Source organism: Mya arenaria, chromosome 6, assembly GCF_026914265.1.
Source record: "Mya arenaria isolate MELC-2E11 chromosome 6, ASM2691426v1".
Classification (NCBI taxonomy): domain Eukaryota; kingdom Metazoa; phylum Mollusca; class Bivalvia; order Myida; family Myidae; genus Mya; species Mya arenaria.
In genome coordinates this window covers 67991846-68013931 of record NC_069127.1, presented here as the reverse complement: position 1 = coordinate 68013931, position 22086 = coordinate 67991846, and the positions used below count along the sequence as shown (strand labels likewise).

General features: G+C 34.4%; 1 protein-coding gene across 3 annotated transcripts; it reads right to left on the bottom strand.

Annotated features, from left to right (window-relative positions):
• Positions 1 to 244: 244 nt before the first annotated feature.
• LOC128236510 (uncharacterized) lies at positions 245 to 21807 on the bottom strand. 3 transcript variants are annotated; one of them, XM_052951403.1, is made up of 20 exons: positions 21658 to 21807; positions 18717 to 18819; positions 17787 to 17924; positions 17304 to 17633; positions 16965 to 17027; positions 16515 to 16571; positions 15809 to 15880; positions 13466 to 13543; positions 11323 to 11399; positions 9618 to 9654; positions 8833 to 8909; positions 8008 to 8044; positions 5108 to 5148; positions 4394 to 4489; positions 4038 to 4071; positions 3880 to 3923; positions 3399 to 3516; positions 2519 to 2578; positions 1479 to 1661; positions 245 to 1240 (listed from the first exon to the last, which is right to left on the bottom strand). In XM_052951403.1, the coding sequence occupies exons 1-20, from the start codon at positions 21715 to 21717 to the stop codon at positions 1194 to 1196; spliced, it is 1752 nt and encodes a 583-aa protein (XP_052807363.1). In that variant the 5' UTR covers positions 21718 to 21807; the 3' UTR covers positions 245 to 1193. The 3 variants fall into 3 exon arrangements, with proteins under 3 accessions (XP_052807363.1, XP_052807364.1, XP_052807365.1); XM_052951404.1 differs by having other exon boundaries at positions 11323 to 11396; XM_052951405.1 differs by lacking the exon at positions 245 to 1240 and having other exon boundaries at positions 1485 to 1678.
• Positions 21808 to 22086: the final 279 nt, after the last annotated feature.

Below are 22086 nucleotides of genomic sequence, written 5' to 3'. Positions count from 1 at the left end.
TTTAATGAAATAACAAAATAGCACGCCCGACACTTCACATTCATGGACTACTTTTAGCCGTAGTACCACAGAATTGGGCGGGTTTTGACAAGCTGGCGGGAAATTCAATGGACTACTTTTATTACCCGGTACTGCACAATTTGACAGAGGGGTGAGCGCAAGACTGTGCTAAGTGCATTCTTTATTGCTTTACACTTAACACAGTCTTGCGCTCACCCCTCTGACAATATGTAAAAGCATTTTTAATACCTTCATTTGACCAAAATGCAAATAATCGAGTTTCAGACTCGCACAATAAATGATTTATTAAGACACATCACACATAATAATTGAACTATGCATGTGGAAAACATGATAGATATGGAACTTCTTTCAGCGCGGCATTCTACCTGAATCAAGGGGTCCGCGAAAAATAGTGTAACTCTGAAATATGGTATCAAACATGACTCCAGAGAGTTTGCCTAAAGGCAACTCAAAAATAAATCATAGCCTATTTACAACATGCGTTGATCGAGGCATGAGGAAAACAACCATCTTTAGATAAACCAAAACACGATAATGAAAGCTTAGGAATATACCATGGTTATCTTAATCACATATCTTACTAGGCATATTCAAATAAGAGTTAATAAATAAAGGCCAACACGCGGTGTTCACTCCAAATGGAAATGGAGTAGTTTGGTATGTTTGAAAATGAAATGTAAACTACATAAGTGATGTTAAAAATGAACAGAATAGAAAGATAGAAAGGAATAATCTTAATTTGGACTCGGCTCATTATCTAAAGATAGAAACGATTAGAGTGTTTGTCGTATCAACGGTGAAGGTTTACAACTGGTCGGTTATGCGGTTTGTTGCAAAAAGGTTTCTGGTGCATCTAAGGTATCGTCCAGTAAAGTGTTTCACATAATTTACACGCTATCGTAAAATCTTTTCATGAGCCTATGTCTATACGCTCTTAGATAAGTTCGAGCTCAAGTCTTCTATTTTTGAAGAATATTTACCGCTTCAAAAGTACTTCCGGATTTCACCTTTAATTGTCGTTTCCACCAGTATTACTCGCTATTGGAATTAAGTAGCACTTATCTTAATTGTTTAATGGAAATTACAGATGAAGGTGGACGATGACAAAAGCTAGAACATATACACAGACAGTTGTTGTTTCAGTTGATTACATAAAAGTCCTGGTTTGATCAGCATAATGAAGTTACGTTTTCAAGGTCATCTTCATCGTCGTCTTCTGAAAAAGACAAGCTCTTATCAATTAGAGATCATAGTTACAATTTAAATAAAGGTATTAGCAGTATCATGTATATGGTAAACATGATCCGTTGTTTGTTAATCCAAAATGCATCCAATCGCACAATCTGCTATAAAAGGTTTCTAAGTCTAAAGTCCAAACTTGTATAATACATTTCAAAGTTGATGCATACCACACATTGAATTTGCTCAATTCGCAAATAATATAACGTAATAACCTGGTATGGGCAAATGTTCCATCATAGACTCTTTGCGTTGATCACTTTGCTCCTTGAGGACATTCTCTTGTTGCTCTAATTTGTGGTCTACGGTATGTTTCTTCAGAAGATAACTCAAGACATCATTCAACATCATCAGCATATTCTCAGGAGTCTGAGTGTCTGTTGAAGTGGAGCCAACATCTGTGAAATGGCATATGCTATTCAAATAAACACCGAACGTTTGGAATATGAATATATATGCAATGATATTATTTCAGAATTTGTTACATAAATTGATTGCCCGATTTCCATAAATTCAATTTAATTGGCATTGTTATTTCCACTTGATTATAATATATGTTAATATGCACACAGCCATAGTTTCGAACATTTTATTTCGCGGCTTAAGCGATAGACAGTACCTTTCCTACTTTCATTACTTTGATCTTAAAAACTGCGTTTGGGCTTGCCTTTTTTGCAAAGAAAAATGAGGACTGTCGGTACGTGCGTTAGTTTCTAATTCGATCGGTAGACAACATCTTTTTAACACAATAGCCCCAGAAAGGTTTTGCCTGCGACCTTGAAACTTCATTGACAGTTTTTGTGGGGGTGGGTTGGGGGCGTAGATCAACCGTGTTATAAAACTATTTCTGACAATAGCGGTATGACCTATGATAATATGAGCTAAACTTATCTAACAGATTGCCATTGACCAATAGATGGACTCTATAGGATTGGGTATCAGTTTGTCAAATATAAATATCACAGTCAATGTTGTCTGTACTGTTTTGCCACTTGATCTCGGACCATGAAACTTTGAGGGTAAGTTTTACTTTGTTCACATTAACAATACAATGCCCAAGGCCCAAGGGGCATACATTTCAAGGAAGCTTGCTTTGAATACGTTCAACACAGCCTTTTATGTATTGAGGTTTGTAACATTGTTTTATTTAAAACACATTAAACACTTTGTCGGATTCATTTAACTATTTGTAACACTGTATGAGTACCAAGGAATATGTTTGTTGTCTTATTTTTAATATAGAAATCGTACATACCCAATGAAGTTGATGTCCTTGTACTTTGACTTTTTCGCTTTGTTACCTCAATGACTTCAACTAGAAAAATAAAAGTTCTAGTTTAAGCTGAATACACGTCAACATGTCATTTTCATCTTAACTTATTTATATAATTTTTGTCATATGGGTATTGGTTTAATCTCTAGGCAATTTCCTGGATAAAATCAAGAACGGATGTCCGTTTGTGGAGTAGAAAACAAAACATTCCCCTTGTGGAGCTCGAATACTAACATGTACTTTTGGACGATCATTCAAATTATAGCTCTTCACTACTGTCAAGTGTTTGGAACAATTTCAGATTGTAGCATTGGTAGAATCTACTGATGAAGCTAAAAAAATAGATTATTGTCATCTGTTAGTTTAGTTAAACTTATTCATTTATTAAGTTTAACGGTTATTACAGCCTTAAAATGATCGCTCTCGTTGGCACGATTTTACGCGAGAGTGTGGTCTTGTGTTGTGGGGGAAACCGGAGTACTCAGAGAAACCAACGTGCTCGGCGTGGTGACCACAATCCAAACTCACATGCGTCCAGGCCGGGAATCGAAACCACTGCGCTAGCCGGACACCTATCTATTATTATTAATATATTATTGTAATTGTACATTATATTAAATCATTGAAAATAATTTTCATCTTCTTTTTAAGTATATTGGGAAAATGGCTTGATTTTAACCATACAAATTAGTGATTTATCCAATATACATACCGAAGCAATTTAAGGCATTTGACAATTAAACTAGAACTATGAAGAATTTAGAAAACCATCAGACATTATTTAGGACAAATAACCTGCCAATGTCCCTGATATTTTGCCTTTGGTAAACTTAATTTCGTTATGAAACGGTGTCGATCTTACCACAAATCTTAGGAATAAGTTGCCCTTCCTCATCAGCACTCCGATAGTATTCCTCGTCTTCTTCGCCATATTTGGGTTTTATGACACGAATCATTTCCCCTTTTTGAAAGGATCGATGCTATAATATTAAGTCTCAAGATGTAAGGGTCATATGCTGTTATTGTAGAGATAGTTAGATGTAAACATCTGTGGACAAATATTTTAATTGAAAATCTTATAAACACTATGATATATATAAATATACTCAACACGATGTTACATCTTAACGTTCTATTTGTGACGTATTTATATAAAAAGTATCCTTCATCAGACATATCGAGAGTAGTTGTTTTTATGTTCTATGTCTTTGTCGTTTACCCAGGGCCATTAAACCGGGTTTATACTAACTTTTTGCTACTGAGCTTGTTTCTGTAGTTTTTCGCATAAATATTGTAAAATCATAGGAAAAAACGGTATAATATTGCACAAATTAACTACTTACGCTGATAGTTTCATTGTTTTCTACAGAATAAACGTACATGGTTTCTGAAAACGAGAGAAATGTGTTATAGTGTTGACACATGCTGATTAAGTGTTCCAGCTACAATATTATCGAAATATATGATATTATAAGAAAATAAAACATTATTTAGAACTTACCTTTTTCAACATTCAGGTCTGTGTCAGGTACTTTCTGCAATGTATACAAATGTATTTTTAGGAAAGAAACAATAAAACTAATATATTTCGAGAAAAGTCCTTAAATTATTATGCTCTAAGTTTGCTAAGCACCACAAAATAATACAACTATTATGTTTAAATATCACGAAAAGGTAGACTTGCCATTCTGATACACGCGACTTTGGTCGACTTGTAGAGAAATTCGATTCTAATTCTATTTGGTCGATGATATGCGTTGGCGATTTATAAGTCGAATCTCCCACCAATACAGCCGTTGGTTAAAAAACTGATAGAATGTTCCTTAAAAGTGAATGGACTTTATAATTACCACTTACATTTTCGGTCCCTTTCTGAATAGGCATTGACACAGCTATTTCCTTTGAAATACGCCTTGGAACTCGAGGTGGCACCTCTGGCAATAGTGACTCATACTGAAAAGGCATACGGCATATAACATACGATGTGTACAGTTATAATTTTACTATCGTAGATGGTTTTTCTTGACTAAACGCTTATCTGAAGAGTATGGTATTGACTCTGTTAACGATTATCTACCTAACAATTTGATATTTATTATTGCTTTCTTTAACGCTTATTACATACATGTGAGTTTTAAACCGTAACGTTCATATAAGCTATTGATTCAGGTAGCGTGTCTAAATTAAGTCTTAACTTTCAAATAAAAATTGTCTTCTTCTAACGTTTATCCAAATAATCCTTGCTTTCAAATTGGGTATTGCTTCACATAGCGTGAATACATTTAGTCTTGACTCAATTAAATATTGCTTATCTCAACGTTTGTGTATATGACCTTGACGTTCAGATAAGGTACTGCTACAGGTAACGTGTTTATATTTAGTGTGTCTTATCTTTCAAACAAAATAGTGATTCACTTAACGCGTAACGAAAAAATATATTTTGCACGTGGTATGACATTCATCCACTGATGGATATCAACATGCAAAGCTCAAGAAATATGATGTAACATATGATGTCGCATGCATTATAATGCATCTTACTTGTGAAGCAATGTCACCCATTTCTCTTACCAAATTTCCATTCATGCCAAGGTACGCATAATTCGAATTTGCTGAAAAACACACACACAAAAACAATTTATACTCAGTATTCACGCATGATGTAAAACGCTATTTCAATGCCGACAATATAGATGACATATGATCATATCAGTGTAAGATCGTATACTATTGCAGTTCATGTTTTGCTTATGTGATTGAACAGTGGATTTAGAACAGATTGTCAAGGTTTCGAGATTGCCTCATCGGCTTATTATATTCAATCACTCTCATTTTCAGCGTTCGAGACGGGTTGTTTTCCAGCTAAAGAGTGAAGACCACGATTTCAGATTAGTGTTGACGGGGTATTTTAGTAGTATTAATCAAATAAGTGTTCATATAACAAAGCCAAACACTTAAAAAGGATATCACATTGATGATGTAACATCGAATTTTAATTCGAGCATTTGTTTTCGTTTATAATGAGTGTGTACCTAAACAAGTGCTACGGCATTTAGCTTCAAGAAAACATTTGAAAAAAGAAGAACATTTCCCTAAGCTTTCTTTATCTCCAAACGCAATATGCAATCAAATATTATTTTCGGAACTTTTGATCAAATGGGAAGTAAAAACAATGATTTTTAAAAGTTGTTCTGAAAACTGTTATTTTCACTTATTGTTTGCACACTGTTATTATTTGACTAGTAAAACTCCATGTTTCACCGAAAAGCGTGAATAGTTACATTGTTTAAATTCTACCAAAACCTCAAACTGTTCATAGGACACGGATGTCATAGCTGTTACCACACAATATAAAAATGAGCAATACATACGAGGGATGTTTCTTTACATACGAGGGGCGTTTCATAGTTTCGTAGTTATATTGTTTTGAAACTTAACTTGGTATTACAAACGAGAGGTGTTTCATATATGTGAGGGGTGTTTCATATACGCGAGAGGCTTTTCATACATACGAGGGTCGTGTCATTCATACAAGGAGCGTTTCATTCATACGATGGGCATTTGATACATAAAATGGGTGCTTCCTTCATACTATTAATATATTGAAATGTAGATTTCTTACCATCAACTGTTAAGCATTGTCTTCGTTGAAGTTAATAAGGCTTGATTCAAAAACGTGAAACTAATGAATATGATGATCAACTGTGTCAAGCTTTAGGGAGATCTAGAAATATCGTGCCAACAATTTTACCACAGTCAATACCTTTTAGTCAAGAATCTACTATTAGTATTAATGTTGACTGACAGGAATGATACTGCCGATTGAGTATTATTAAAGAATTCATTCTTGTCTAGACAACGTTTTAGTATATTCGGTATGTATGTGCTTTTCAATGAGATATTATTTTAGATAGGTATATAATGATTAAGATAATCTATGTCTTAGCATCTGTGAATTGGAGTAATGCACGTCTCTTTTTGTAATATCGAAATACCCCAATATAAATGCTTATGTTGCTTGTACACGTTATAGGTACAATTATAACATGTCAAAGTGTTTGGGATTCTTTGGTCAAATACCAGACGCCTTGACATCATATACTGTATTGATAATGTTGCGAACTTCAAAGGTAGAAATAAAGTCGATATTGAAATAAGTCAGGAGCAACTTACGAGTGGCAAGTGGTTAGGCTTTAAAAGAATTGTTGTATTTTTTGGCGATTTAGATTTGTACATTAATTCTGTGTTGTTTAAATTGAACTGCTATATTTTCTCGCCTTAAACGATCAAGATTAATAAATGCTGTATATCTTAAAACAGTATGAAGCTGTTTTGCAAGAGAACATCTAATCCTACTTAAACATTGTTTTTAAATTATTTTGAAATAAGCAAAAGGACGTCGGCGCTACATTTGCCGTTCTTTTTATGTCTTTATGACATGTTCTCTAACAGATGAAAACCATGGTATATTGCTTATTAAAAGCAAATTAATGTATATGCTTTTTACTATACCATCATTTTGGAAGGGGTACATAAGAGTTAACAGGTTGGTCTTTCTGTCTGTCTTTCGGAAAATAACCAAAAGTATGTGACCAGAACTACTTCTGCAGTGTGTTCATTGAAATACTTAAATGTTAAAAGTGACAAGCACCAAATGCTATAGGACCATACGTAGTAGTGCAAAACTTGTATTTTGTTAATCTTGTATTTGGGCGCTTGTTAAACACTTAAACAGGTAAACGCTTTGCTACACCTTCCCATGCAATGATTTATAACTGCCTTATAAAGATTGTCGCTGACATTAACCTTGAACACTTCTAAAGTATTCATATCTTACCTTTGTTGTTTACTTAAAACTTTATACATTGAGTTACTTCTACATTTTTTTCAAGAAAGAATACTATTGGAAGAAGTGACAAGCATGATATGTTGGTGTATTGGTTGACCTAGAAACTGGCCGTGCAATTTGTCTTTAAAGCTGCACCCTCACAGATTGAACGTTTTGACTACTTTTTTATTTTTTGTCTTGGAAAGAGCAATTTTTTGCGTAGATATCTGAAAACCAATGATATGAAATTGCTGGCAAAAATGAGATCGCAGAATTTTATATTTCTAGAAATTTTCATTTGTTTCAGCAGATAAATCACTCAAAAATCAATGTGGCCTGTCTGAAATACAATCTTAATCATGGTAATGTTATATCATTGAACATATTAGACATCGTGTTTAGGAGAAATTGAGCAATGAAATAGCGAACGCCGATTGCTTGAATAAGATTGAGCGTGGTCTAATGGTCAATTATTTCAAATATGTAGTTCTGATTTTCACAGCAATACTTTACAGCTATTCCTCTCAACAATATTTTAACCAAATCAAGTATTGCAGATAAGGTGCGTGTGTGACGTGTTAGCGAACACATTATTTAACATGTGAATGAAAAAATAAACTAAACCAAAAAAGGTAATCTCTACCTGTGACGGGGTTATCCTCCGTGTTTTCTGGTTTTTTCTGAAAAAGGACCTCTCGTTTATTAACAAAATAAAATGCAATTTGAAATTATATTACTTCCATTTCTATCAACAAACAATGCTATAAATGGCAATATAGCTGACACATTCTTACATCCAATGATACTGTTTCTGTATGAAAACAAACAAAAACGCAACTAGAACAGGCCACTGACGCGATGATTTCGTTAATATCATGCGTCTCGAGTTGATACAGCAAGGACAAATATAGTTAGCCTCCGTCACAAAAAGGTACGATCGATCTGTTTTTCCAAAAGTCGTAAGTGAAAAGAGTTCAAGAATATTTAAGAACCAGTGGTGACTTTAAACAATAACGATACTCGTTAGAGAAGTAAGCCACTCCGGTAAATGCAAGGGAAGCACTAAAGCCCCAAAGTTAAGGTGCAAAATATTGGGTCGCACAAATAGGCCATCCACCTACAGCCAGTCGACCAGTCAATGACCAGTTGACTACATTCTCACGTACGAATAGCCATTAGTCAAATATATTTACATCAACGAATAATTAGTGTAGGAAACGCGGCGTTAAATTGTATATCTAATTGCAAACTTATCACACAAATTTCTTGCAAACATCAGAATTTTGGTTGGCTTTGGTTTCATTCGTAACGTTAGAAGAAGCATTTTTGGTTATCGAAAAGTTGCGATTAGAGACCGATACCTTACTAAAGTAGCTGTGTTTGAGGCAATACCAATATGGAATGCTTTATTACATAATTGCATGCAAATTATTTAAATGAACATATTCAATGATGTAAAGATCCTTACTTCGCCCGGAACCTCGTCGTTAGCATATTCTTCACATTCTCGCTTTTGTACGATTGGTGTCAGGTAATACTTGTCTTCTTTTGATGTTCGACATAATGAAAAAGATGAAACACTATTATATTTTTATTCTTAGACACAGTGGAATAATTCGAACATAAAAATGAATCATGATTTTACCGAGTGTACCCTGTCTTCAATTCATATTGCCCAGCAACCTCGTAAATTTCAATAAGGTTTGTTTTAATAACCACCATCTATCCTGGTTCGTTAGGTTTCTCCGATTGTTTATACTTCGTGGGACCGACGCCATAAGTAAAGAGGCACTTGATGGGTATTTCGTACTTAGTTTATACCAATGTTTTAGCTCGATTGTGTATGAAGCTAATAGCTTCTAATAACCAATCTTGAGTCCACTTGCAGGATCTAACTAACAAGAATTGTACACTGTATAAGGCAACAAGAACATTTTCCAGGTCAGTGATCGAACGCGAGACATTTCGGTAAGGAGGTGGACACTCTCTTCGTTTGAGTATACATGTATTCAGTTTGAATTGTTGCGTAGAGGAAGCGTTAACAATTATTTTAGCATGTAAACATGTGCTCGTTTTCACTTTCGCATTGGAAAATTCTTCATTATGAATCTCACCAACATTTTTACCAAATTAAGCATTGCAAAGAAGATGTGGATGTGATTCGTCTCTTGTATGATTTGAAAATGTATGTTTTGTACATGTTTATTTAACATGCGAATGAAAAAAAATCAAACCAAAAAAGGTAATCTCTACCTGTGTCGGGAATGTCCTCCCTGTCTTCGGAGCTTTCCTGAAGAAGTACCTCTCGCTTATTAAAGTGACACTCTTATTCAAAATCAGTAATAACACATGTATAGAAAACATAAAATTTGAGTGATAAACCTTTAACGACTTACTAAATAATGAATTTATGGAAATTTAAATTACATAAAATGAGATTTTAACCGTGTATTTAATAGCTAAAAACGCAAAACTATTGATATGATTGGTGAGTGCTTAAAGACTTAATGTGATCTCCATACGTCGCATAAGGTAGAAATACCGTGTTTTCTGCACCTTTCCTGCAGTTTAAACTCAGTTTCCTTCATAAAACCATTGTTTTCGACTTTAATTCATCCTATATGGCATATGAAAACAATTGTATTAATTGTGGTAAACCTTTTTTTGGAGTAAGAGTGCATCCTTCACAAATTAATTTGCATTTGAAATCATATATCTTCCATTTAAATCAGCAAACATTGCTATGAATGGCAATATATACTTCCAATGATACCGTCTCTGTATTAAACAAAACGCAACAAGAACAGACCATTGACGCACTGATATCGATTATATCATGCGTCTCGTGCTCATTCAAGCAAGGACGAATGTATTAAGCCTCAGTCACACAAAAAGAACAATCGATCGCCTTCATCCAAAATTCGGTGATGGAAAGAGTTATAGAATATTTAAGAACTAGTGGTGACTTTAAACAATAGCAATCCTCGCTTATTTCGAGTCAAGCACTGAAGCCACAAAGTTATGGTTTCTCTACAAATGATTGGGTGGAACAAATGGGCCATCAACCTACAGCCAGTCGACCAGTCGCTGACCAGTTTACGACATTCTTTAACACGAATAGCCATTAGTCAAGTATGTTTCGATCAACAGATAATGGTCGAAAGAAACGCGGCGTTAAATTGTATATCCAATTGCATACTAATCGCGCATAAATTTCTTGAAAACATCAGAATTTTGGTTTGCTTTTGGGTTCATTTGTAGCATAGGAGAAGCACCTTTGGCTATCGAAAGTTTGCGATAAGTGACCGGTACCTTAGGCCAAATAAAAAAATAGGTCTGGTTCAGGTAACCCGACCGACCCTCATAATTACCGCCGACCCTAACACTTTTTATTGCGATATTCTTTCGTCAATAAAAAAAGTTCGCCATTTTTTCGAAAATCCGCCGAAAATCCGATCGTAAACGTGCGCCGACAACGATATTTCTATTCCGCGCGTATTTAGTATTACCGTTCGGGTTACCTCCCTTGATACAAGATGGCGGCGTGTGTCGGTTTTTCAAATGTGATCGCAATTAAACTATTAAAATGCGATCACCACGGGGAGCGCCAGCTCATGAAAGCAGTCCAAAATGTGTGCACGTCTGATCAAATATTCCACGAGATACATGGTGCTGTAGATGTAAAACGTGTTGTCATAAAATACGAAGTTTCTACGGCGCTTCACTATCTAAACAATATGTCGAGCCCATGCAAAAAAAAATAAAATAAAATAAAATAATCCCTACCCCCCCCCCCCCCTAACTTTTTTTAACAACGTTACCTGAACCAGACTATTTTTTTTTTATTTGGCCTTACTAAAGTAGCTGTGTCTGAGGCAATACCAATATGGAATACTATATCATATAACTACATGCAAATTATTTTAATTTACTTATTCACTGTTGTAAAGATCCTTACATCGTCCTGAACCTCGTCGTAAGCATATTCTTCACATTCTCGTGTTTGTACAGTTCGTGTCAGGTAATAATTTTCTTCTTTTGATGTTCGACAAAATGAAAAAGATGAAACACTATTAAATTTTCATTTGGTTGATAACAATTCTTATTTATAAACACAGTGGCAGAATTTGACCGTAAGGAATAATTACGGTCTTTTCCGAGTGTACCCTGTCTTCTATTCATATCCAGAAACTTCGTAAATATCAATTAAGTTTGTTTCAAATCCTCGTTCGTTAGGTTTCTCCCAGTGTCTATACTTCGTTGGGCTGATGGCATAGGTAATAACACAATGACAACTACAGGGTCATCCCCAGAAGACCATTTGTAAAATATAAATCCTGATTACAAGCTTAAGGTAAGGGCCCAAACGACACATAATGAGAGACACAAACGTACATACTCAACAAACAGACCACACATGCATTATAATGAGAGACACAAACGTACATACTCAACAAACAGACCACACACGCATTATAATGAGAGACACAAACGTACATACACAACAAACAGACCACACACGCATTATAATGAGAGACACAAACGTACATACACAACAAACAGACCACACACGCATTATAATGAGAGACACAAACGTACATACACAACAAACAGACCACACACGCATTATAATGAGAGACACAAACGTACATACTCAACAAACAGACCACACACGCATTATAATGAGAGACACAAACGTACATACTCAACAAACAGACCACACACGCATTATAATGAGAGACACAAACGTACATACTCAACAAACAGACCACACACGCATTATAATGACGTACATACTCAACAAACAGACCACACATGCATTATAATGAGAGACACAAACGTACAAACTCAACAAACAGACCACACATGCATTATAATGAGAGACACAAACGTACATACTCAACAAACAGACCACACATGCATTATAATGAGAGACAAAAACGTACATACTCAACAAACAGACCACACACGCATTATAATGAGAGACACAAACGTACATACTCAACAAACAGACCACACACGCATTATAATGAGAGACACAAACGTACATACTCAACAAACAGACCACACACGCATTATAATGAGAGACACAAACGTACATACTCAACAAACAGACCACACACGCATTATAATGAGAGACACAAACGTACATACACAACAAACAGACCACACACGCATTATAATGAGAGACACAAACGTACATACACAACAAACAGACCACATACGCATTATAATGAGAGACACAAACGTACATACTCAACAAACAGACCACATACGCATTATAATGAGAGACACAAACGTACATATTCAACAAACAGACCACAAACGCATTATAATGAGAGACACAAACGTACATACTCAACAAACAGACCACACACGCATTATAATGAGAGACACAAACGTACATACTCAACAAACAGACCACACATGCATTATAATGAGAGACACAAACGTACATACTCAACAAACAGACCACACACGCATTATAATGAGAGACACAAACGTACATACACAACAAACAGACCACACACGCATTATAATAAACATTTTACATTAACAACGATTGTGATGAAAGCTATGATAGCTTATACTAAGTCACTCTCGTTGGCACGATGTTGCGCGAGAGTGTGGTCTTGTGTTGTGAGGGAAACCGGAGTACCCGGAGAAAACCCACTTGTCCGGCTTGGTGACCAATAACCAAACTCACATGCGCCCAGGCCGGGAATCGAGCCCGGGTCGCATTGGTGAGAAGCGAGAGCGCTAACCACTGCGCTAACCGGACACGCATTATAATAGCTTCATAAATAAATAATGTGATGACCGCCTTGGTAAGTATGATGATTTTCAAGAACTTTTTTTATCAATTTTGACATAAGAAATCGTATTATAAACAAGGTTAAATTATTTAGGCATATATTTTTATTAAGTATTTGCGAAGACTTTCAAGATTTCGTATATATTTCAAGAATATACATTTGAACAATCACGACTATTGAATGTGTTTCATCATGGGCAAGAAATTCAATTTCTTTCCTCAGGAAATAAATAACTTGACGGTGATAATATAATCTTATTAAAAACGTCATGAAATCAAACCTTACCGTGTGTGTTTGGTTGTTTGTCAGAAATTGTGAGCTTGGAAACTGAAGAATGAGGCCGTTGCTGCTTTTTGCTGTTACCTATAAAAACAAGTTGTACGGAGGTCATTGAAAAAGAACTAATCATGGATAGTGCTGACTTTTATCGCGCATCGTACATTCATTTAAACTATGAGATTCTTAAATATATTTATTTAATATGTGCGTTACACACTTTCATAGGTAGGAGCAGTTTAAATTAGAGCCTAGTGTTTTGACACTGGTTTAGCGCATTTAGTAGTGAATACATTTCGTTGTTTGTAATCAAACGTGCGCCATCTTAGATGACTTAGTCAATATTTATAGTAATTCATTTTCATGTCAGCGTTATCGACGATAAGGCATTCGCGATGGCCATTTTGTTGAACTTTCTTTTCTATTTTTATCATAATTTTGTAAAATATGGACAAATAGTTTTGAGCAAAGTGTTTTACGTATTTCCTGTTTGAAGTAATTGTGAAAGAACGCATTGGTGACTTCACAATCAGAGATAGATTTATTTACGGCTGAGGGCCACTTAGTTTCAATCTTAGTAGTACACGTCGCAACGTCTTAAAGTAACGAATAAACATTGGGATTGATAGAAAGCCAAATATCGCCAGTAATTTGACCAAAACTCGAACTGATCTCCTCGGTGCCGGAGCTCAAATGAAAAGTTCAGGCATGCGCTAGTCGGGAACCAATCGGCAAACTGAACATTCACATTTATCGGTGCGAGTTTGAAAATGTTTTAAAACCAGCATACCAATGAAATTGGTTGACAAATCAATGAATGTCGTGTGTTGATGTAAGATCGGATGCGTGGACAGAAATGCTGAATGTAATCCCTTTACAATGTCTGCCGTGTGTGTCTTTAAGGCCGGATGCGTGAACAATGGTGTACTGTTATGTAAAAGGTATTTCCTCAATGGTGTAATCCACAATTACCGGATACATGGCAAGTGGCCTATCAGATTGTTAAAGTAAATCTTCTTACAAGTCTCCACAGTGTCTAGCGCATGTTACTTAGACAAAGAGGGGTCCTTAACGTATTGACTTATGTAAATGTTGTGGTGTCCGGGTGTACGGAACAAATGGTTTATTTTGCCTCTTTGTTATTAAGGAAAAGTAATTAGTGTGACACAACCAAGCATCTATTGAAGCTCGTGGTATCTTCATGAACTCTAAGAGGCAGCGACTGTTATTCAGATGTTTTCTTTTTATTAACTAGTGAACCATGAAGAGACAAGTGCACTATAAATGTGGAGTGATGCACGTTTGAACCTTACTATAATTTTAAAGGACATTTGTTACTAAGATAGCGGAAGTGTTTTAAGTCTTAAAGTAACGACAAAATGGAAAAAAACAACACACAATCAAATTCAAATAGATGTCCCATGTAGAGTATTTAAGAATGAGATAGTTCGTAGAAAGTAGACAGACAGACCGAAAGCCTGCCAATGCTTTAAGCGCTTTGATTTTAATTGTAAACTTTCAGTAATGGTAAAAGGTTTTTAATATGTACTTAGAGCGAATTTAAGGTTATTTTAAACATAAATGTACAAATTATATCAATAAATGAATAACAATCACCAAAACACTGATTATTGAATAAAATCCGATGACCCTGATTCAATTTTAACCGATAGTATCTATATCCCCGGCCGCGGCTAAACTGTAAACACAGGTATAAACATGTACTTACATTAATTCAGTACGCGCTCAGTTTTAAACTATGTGAACTGCTTTTCATATTGCGTTTTTAACACGTCGATATTAAAATATTTGCTTTTCTATGATTTTATTGCGTAATTTTGCAAAAAAGGCAGCTTACTCGCACTATATTGACCGCATAGCATATTATGATACACATTATAGTGCTACTTTTAGCAAGCGTCTCATACAGAACGCGTGACGTAGCTACAAGATCGTATAATTGCAGATTGGTAATGTAAATTACGTCGTTGATCACCGCAGTTCTAACAGCGCTGGGGTTGATTCGTCCGTGCGCGCTTTAATCCGTCAAAAATGTTAAAAATATTATGTCGATCTGCCAAAGGTAGATTCCGATTTACAGTTAAAAAAGTCTGCGGGCCAAATACTTAAAACATAACAACATGAACAAACATTTTACCAAATTGTACTGAAAATAGAAACTAGTTAAGAAAAATAGCCACCGCGCATGCGTGATTGCCATCAGCATTTATATGCCAATAAGTTACTATAAATAGTAACTAGATCATCCAAGATGGCGCCCGTTTCTTTACATACGTTCTTACTTAAGTGACATCACCGTCTTATTTATATCTGCATCAAATCTACTCTTACCATATTCACTTGGTAGTTCGCCAGCAGTTGTTAAACTGGGAGCTGAAGGCCGTTGCTTCATTCGGCTGCTACCTATAAATACAAGTTGTACGAGGGGCATTTAAAAAAGTAAACTCAAGGCAGAAATTACTTTCACAAAGCATTAAACACTGTATATATGTATATATGTATCTGTTTGTATATATATATAATATGTATATACATACAATATGTAATATGTATAGACATACAATTTACACGTACAGGGGGGTGTAAAAATAAGAAAAGGCCGCTTAAAGCGTATGTTTGGCATAGAGTTAAAACACTCGTTAAGCAGCATATTTCGACCAGCCAATCGCGTTCAATAATGTCGTCATAACACATGCTAAATAAGCTTGGTTAGGTCCAACAACGTCCAGTGACAGAAGGCATGTCTGATTTGATAGTTGGAACATTTTGACAAAGATCATATTGATAATGTATAAATCCTTTTCTGTTTGAATGTTAATCGAATTCAAACATTTTTTGTTTTTCTCCTTGAAGCACATTTGAATATCTAGGACTTATACTTAACCTTTTATAAGTGTGTACCTAAAATCTGTTGTATAAAGTATTTGGAAGTTGAACTTTTGAAATGATTTATTTTTTCACCGTTCCCAACACGTTTGTTTTAATAAAGACTCTAAACATTTTCTCTTTTAAATTATACGTTTTCGATTTTAAATACCTGAAGTAGAAATTCTCTCTTTTCCAGATTCGGATAACGGGTGTGTTTCCATCTCTCCTGTAATATAATAGAAAACAACATTATTATAAAGAAATATATTAATAATAATATATCATAAAGAGTAGATTCTATACGTGTCGCTGTTTGCACGATAAGTTCACGATAGTCGTTAATGTTGCTATGTATAACTATATTTTGTTTTGTAGAAATTAAAGTTCAGGAGGAAATGATGGAAAAACATTTATGATTATCCAAATAATGTTGTATTGCATAATACTATCAAACACTTGTATTGATGAGTAACTACGTGGTTTCAATGGAATAGTCTCCGCAACAAATACAGACGTATATCGTTATCACGGACCCATTTTTAGTTTAATTTTAAATTTCATTTTTTAAGATTGCTTGAAAATGTTGTTACGTTAACGGTTATATTTTGTACGTTCATACCTTGTTTAATATCGGTTGTTTGTGTCAGAAGCGATTTTGAATACTTTGATTTTACAGGGCCTTCTGTTGAAAACAAGACAAAACAATACTACAAATTACTTGTTATGTATACATATTATAATCAGAAAAAAAAACGCATTTTAGTAATTGCTCGGCAATGTTTATTCAAACGCTAATATTATGTTTTTCAAAAGCTGATTAATCTCAATTATCAGGTATTGATCAAACCATTGCTACAATTGTTCACGTTGGAAGCAATTGTAATGTTTTTCTTAATCGAAAAGTTACTTTGCAGTTTATATACTATAGAAGGTTATGATATGAATGCAACATACTTACGCATTACACCTTCAAGTAGAAGTTTTCCTGCATTACTCATTCCACTTTTGAAAAGAGCTGTCACAAATTCAGAGTACCATGATGGGTGCTTCCCAGATACCCTTTTCAATAACAAATCTGTTGCCGCTATCGAACCACGGTTGTTTGCCTCACAATTAATATCCTCTATATCTTCTTGAATAAGAACGTCAACAGAGAGAAGCCCGGGGGTAATTTCACATGGATTTATGATTTGTCTGAGTTGGGGCGTCATAATCTCAATATACCGTCTTTCCAAGGCGTCATCGTGAATTTGGTCTCCATGAAGTTTTAATCGCAGTGCAATATATTCTGCAGGGAATATTATTACCGACTTAAAATACAAAACAATGTCAACCTAAAGAATTTGATAATATAAAGTACACATTTAATTTTTTCCTCTCTTTGTATTTTTCTAATGACAACATTATTGTAGACATCCATGGAAAAGACTTTGCTACTCACTGGTTCTTTCCAAAGCTGTCATGAATTCCCGCCATATACCTCTATCAGGTGACTTTTTAATGGCGTCTAGCAGTAATCTCGAGGCTACAGTTCTGTCAATCTCGCCTATTTTCTTAATCTTTTCGCTGCATGTGGGATCTAGATTAACATGGTAGTTTCTATGTATTTATATCATTACAATACACATGTGAGTTTATGTGCTTTAGTTGCCGTGTTCACAATACTGCGTTCCAAATGACAAAATAGGTACACGTAAACAAAACATTTTACATACAAAAACACAAGTACATACATATACTTTAAAATGAATGGGAACGTCAAACGAAATATACTTGTTACGACTCAAATTGAAGGGAATTATGACCGGAGGTACTAGGAATATCTAGTGTATCTATTCTTCTGTTCTTTTGAGATAATTGACCATTAATAGTTAATTATGGAAAATATAAATGCATTCTTCTTAATATAAAAAATCAGTCTTATTCTGATTGAGAACTTTCGTCTAGCATCTTAGTTGCAACAATATCATATCTTAGCTCCGGAATTTTGGAAAAGAAATACCAGGCTTTAGAGGAATATAAATGCTACAGTGAAGGTTATGCTTAGGCTAGAAGAGAAAGCAATTTTACATCAAACAACAAAATCGGTATTGCAAGTCGACAAAGTTGCATGTGGAAACAGTGAAAAAATGTACGAGAGGTTGCGACACCCTATAGCTACGTTTACCGGAAATGAACGTGTGGACTTCCTGTTGTGCACTGTTTCGTCGAAGAATGTGCAGATTGCTCACGTTTAGAATGACGTGTGTACTAGCAAGAGAAAAGTATTTTATGCAAGCATCAGAACGAGTCATAAACTCCATTGCAACTTGTACATGTACATTTAACTTCACGTTCACGTATACAGCGTGTTCGCAACCTCTCTATTTACCGATAGAAGGCATGTAAGGCAGAACTTGTTTGGGTTCAAGACGTCTGATGATATCTGGTTCCAGTATATTGGCAATGACTGCATATTTTGATTCCTTTTCCCACTTAAACAATAACGATAGGAAAATGAGAACTGAAATCATAATGACTGGAAAATTGATATTACAAGGAATGAAATACACACAATGTACACAATTTTAACATAGCATTCATCGAATCGGACTAGGTTCTTTGCATTCTGTTTGGCACGAACGATAACAGTATTTCACTAAACTAGGTCTCATTCATGGTAGTGGGTATAGTTGTCCTTGAGCGGGCACTGCCTAATACATACCAACTAGTTCGTTCCACTTAAATAAATATTTCGATGATGTTGCAAACAACACCTAAACTGTTTTATGCATTTTCATTTAAATATCTGAAAGTTTCGGAAATGTTCTAAATAATGTAAGAAACAAGTGTCATTATATAAACACGATGTTAATAAGGGATTTATGAACGCTTGAGTCGGTACTTGTTCATTGTCCTATGTTATATCTTTAGATTTGCAATTGTTTTCATACCAACAGTTTGAGATTTAACATCTTAAGTTTTGTCTTGAGTAGTATAGTATGTATTCTGTGATTTAACCAAGGTTTTAAAAAAGACAGAGTGCTGTAAAAGTGGGACAGGGTGCTAAGTGAAAAAAATGCCACATTGTATTGGACCTCGAATATTTTGAACATTATGCATTCGACAGAGTTTAGTAGAAAATGTGTTCAATAAAAATATTATTGGGGTTAAACTACCAAATATGTAAAGTTTGTAAGTATCCAATCATCGAACTCCAGGCTAAAAAACGCTAAGTCTTGGGACAACCGTGTCTTGTTTTGCATCCCTTTTATTTTAGGACAAAATGCATTCCTATACTTTCGCAAATATAATCGCATATCAGATCGATCATGGCAAAATGAATTCAAGCAGCCAATTGTATAAAACCGGTTAAGGTTTAGGTTAAGTCAACGTTAACCAAAATGTTAATTGAGTGGTCAAAAGTTATACAATAATAACTATCAACCGATCAAATCGGTTTGATGTGACAGTCCGTGGACATCATAGCAAGGTTTAAAATCGTTTGCTTCAGTTGTAATAAATCACATTATTTCCATTATTCATACTGTATCAACAAGCATTAATAACCAAATTTGTCTACAGTTTAAGTACAACAGACCGACCATTTTAACAATGACATAAGTGATGAAATGGTGAATCATATAGCAGAAAAATGTAATGAGTGTGAATATATATTTTTGAAAGGTGGTGTTAATGTGAGGACAAGTAACCAAAGTGATTTTGTTGTTGTTAATGATTTTTTATTAAAATCATTCAGCTTTGACGGTAAAACAATATAATTCCATTACAATTTTTAAAATAATGACAGCGCTTATCGAACTATCAAAAAAGATACACAAAATACTTTGGAATCAATCTCTTAGTTTTTTGTAAAAATAATAATCTAGGAATTCAAATAGAACGTACGGAAAGGACATAGATATTGGCGAGATAACGTTCAATAATATATCGGTAATTTATTACGCGATTAGTACTATCAAGCAATTACGATTTATTCATTATTTTGAACTTGTCAACAGATAAATTACATTTTGACTGTTACTGTATGTTGCAGTCAAAAATAATTGGTCGGCAACAAAACCTTGTAAACTCAAGAGAAAACAAAGATGTCTGCTATCTTAACCCAGAGCTTTCATTAACCGTAATCCTAATTGAAATACTAATTAATAAGACCAGTGTATAAACAAAATCAACTTTGTAATAGTTCAAACATTGGATAGCACAAATTAACTGTTCCAAAATTATAATTCACTTACACATGACATTGCACAATTATTCTCAGGAAATACTCATAAATCTTTACCAAGCACACCGGAATAAAAATGCCAAAACAACTCAAAGAACAAGTCCGAGTTTTGATGGAGAAATTATCATCTGAACTTACATTGAAATTTCATAATGCATAGAATGTGAAGATTTTATAATTTCTTCAGCACAACTTCTATTTTGTTTTCGAATTTCGAAATAGATTTCCTAATCTATTGCTACTAAGCCAAATTAGTGTGGGTGCAATTTGTAATGACAATGCCTACTCTGGTTTGTTCGAAAAATATCAGATATTATGATTATGAAATTAAAAAGTCGCATTGCCCTTGAGGCATTCTCGTTCACCAGATTGATGATGCCATAGATTTATCACATCGAACCTCTGGTGAATGAGAATGCCCTGAGGTAAATGAGAAAAAGTATCAACACTACCTTTTCCCAGTGATAAACAAGAACAATTTGATGCCGCCAAGCGATGTTGGTATTATGCGTAATGAACCTGACCAAAGAAAGTCATTGTGTTGTGCTTGATTTACAATTATGAACATATCAAGAACAATCAAAACATAACGTTAATAATCCTTCAAAATAATAAAGGAGTCAATTCAGACATTAACTTAGAAAATTCTGACTAAAACTCGAATCGCTACAAAATACTGTATAATTTCCAAACACTTGCAAACGTTTATTTTTCTTCAAACTTCCAACACTTAAATGCATAAGACATCGCCATTGAAATAGTGCCGTGTTGTATGTTATCAAAGAAACGTTTATGGAGCCAATTAAAAATGCGTTACAAGAGATCACTTTGCTCTATACTTAAAAGTTAACACTGTACTGGAATATATCTACATCAATCAAATGATACAGTAAATGACCTACTTCGATTGTTTTGGCAATGCTTCAGACTAATGAAATTGTAACTTGACATTCGAATTAAGTCTTGATCAAGAATGTGCCAAAAAACATGTAAAAATAACAAACAAAAAAAACAATCATCACCAAATTTCATTATTTATGGGTATATTAATATATGAGGTATAAATTAAAAAAAGAGTACTTACCGGTATTTTGATGGAATCAATATTGTCTGATTTTTTATGTTTTATCTTTTTCTTAAACATGTCTGCGGACTGCCTTTACCCGTGGCAATACATATAGTTATTACATAACACGTGAAATGTTAATATAATTCAAAGTAATCCATATACCAGTTGAAGAAAAATAAAGGAAGTTAATGCATAAACTAAAGCAGGAATTTATTTATTATCAACAATTAACTCATTTCAATTGTAGCAGTAAGAATACGTTTTGTGTTGCATTGTTATTATGATACAAAGGAAACGCGTACTTCATACTGACATACATGTACACAACTACGCATTTCAAAATCAAGCTCAAAATCATTTGGTATAAAAATGCAATTATGACCAATATCGACAGCGCTATTACTTATATCTTCGTTTGACTTGAAAAAGTCATAACATTAATAA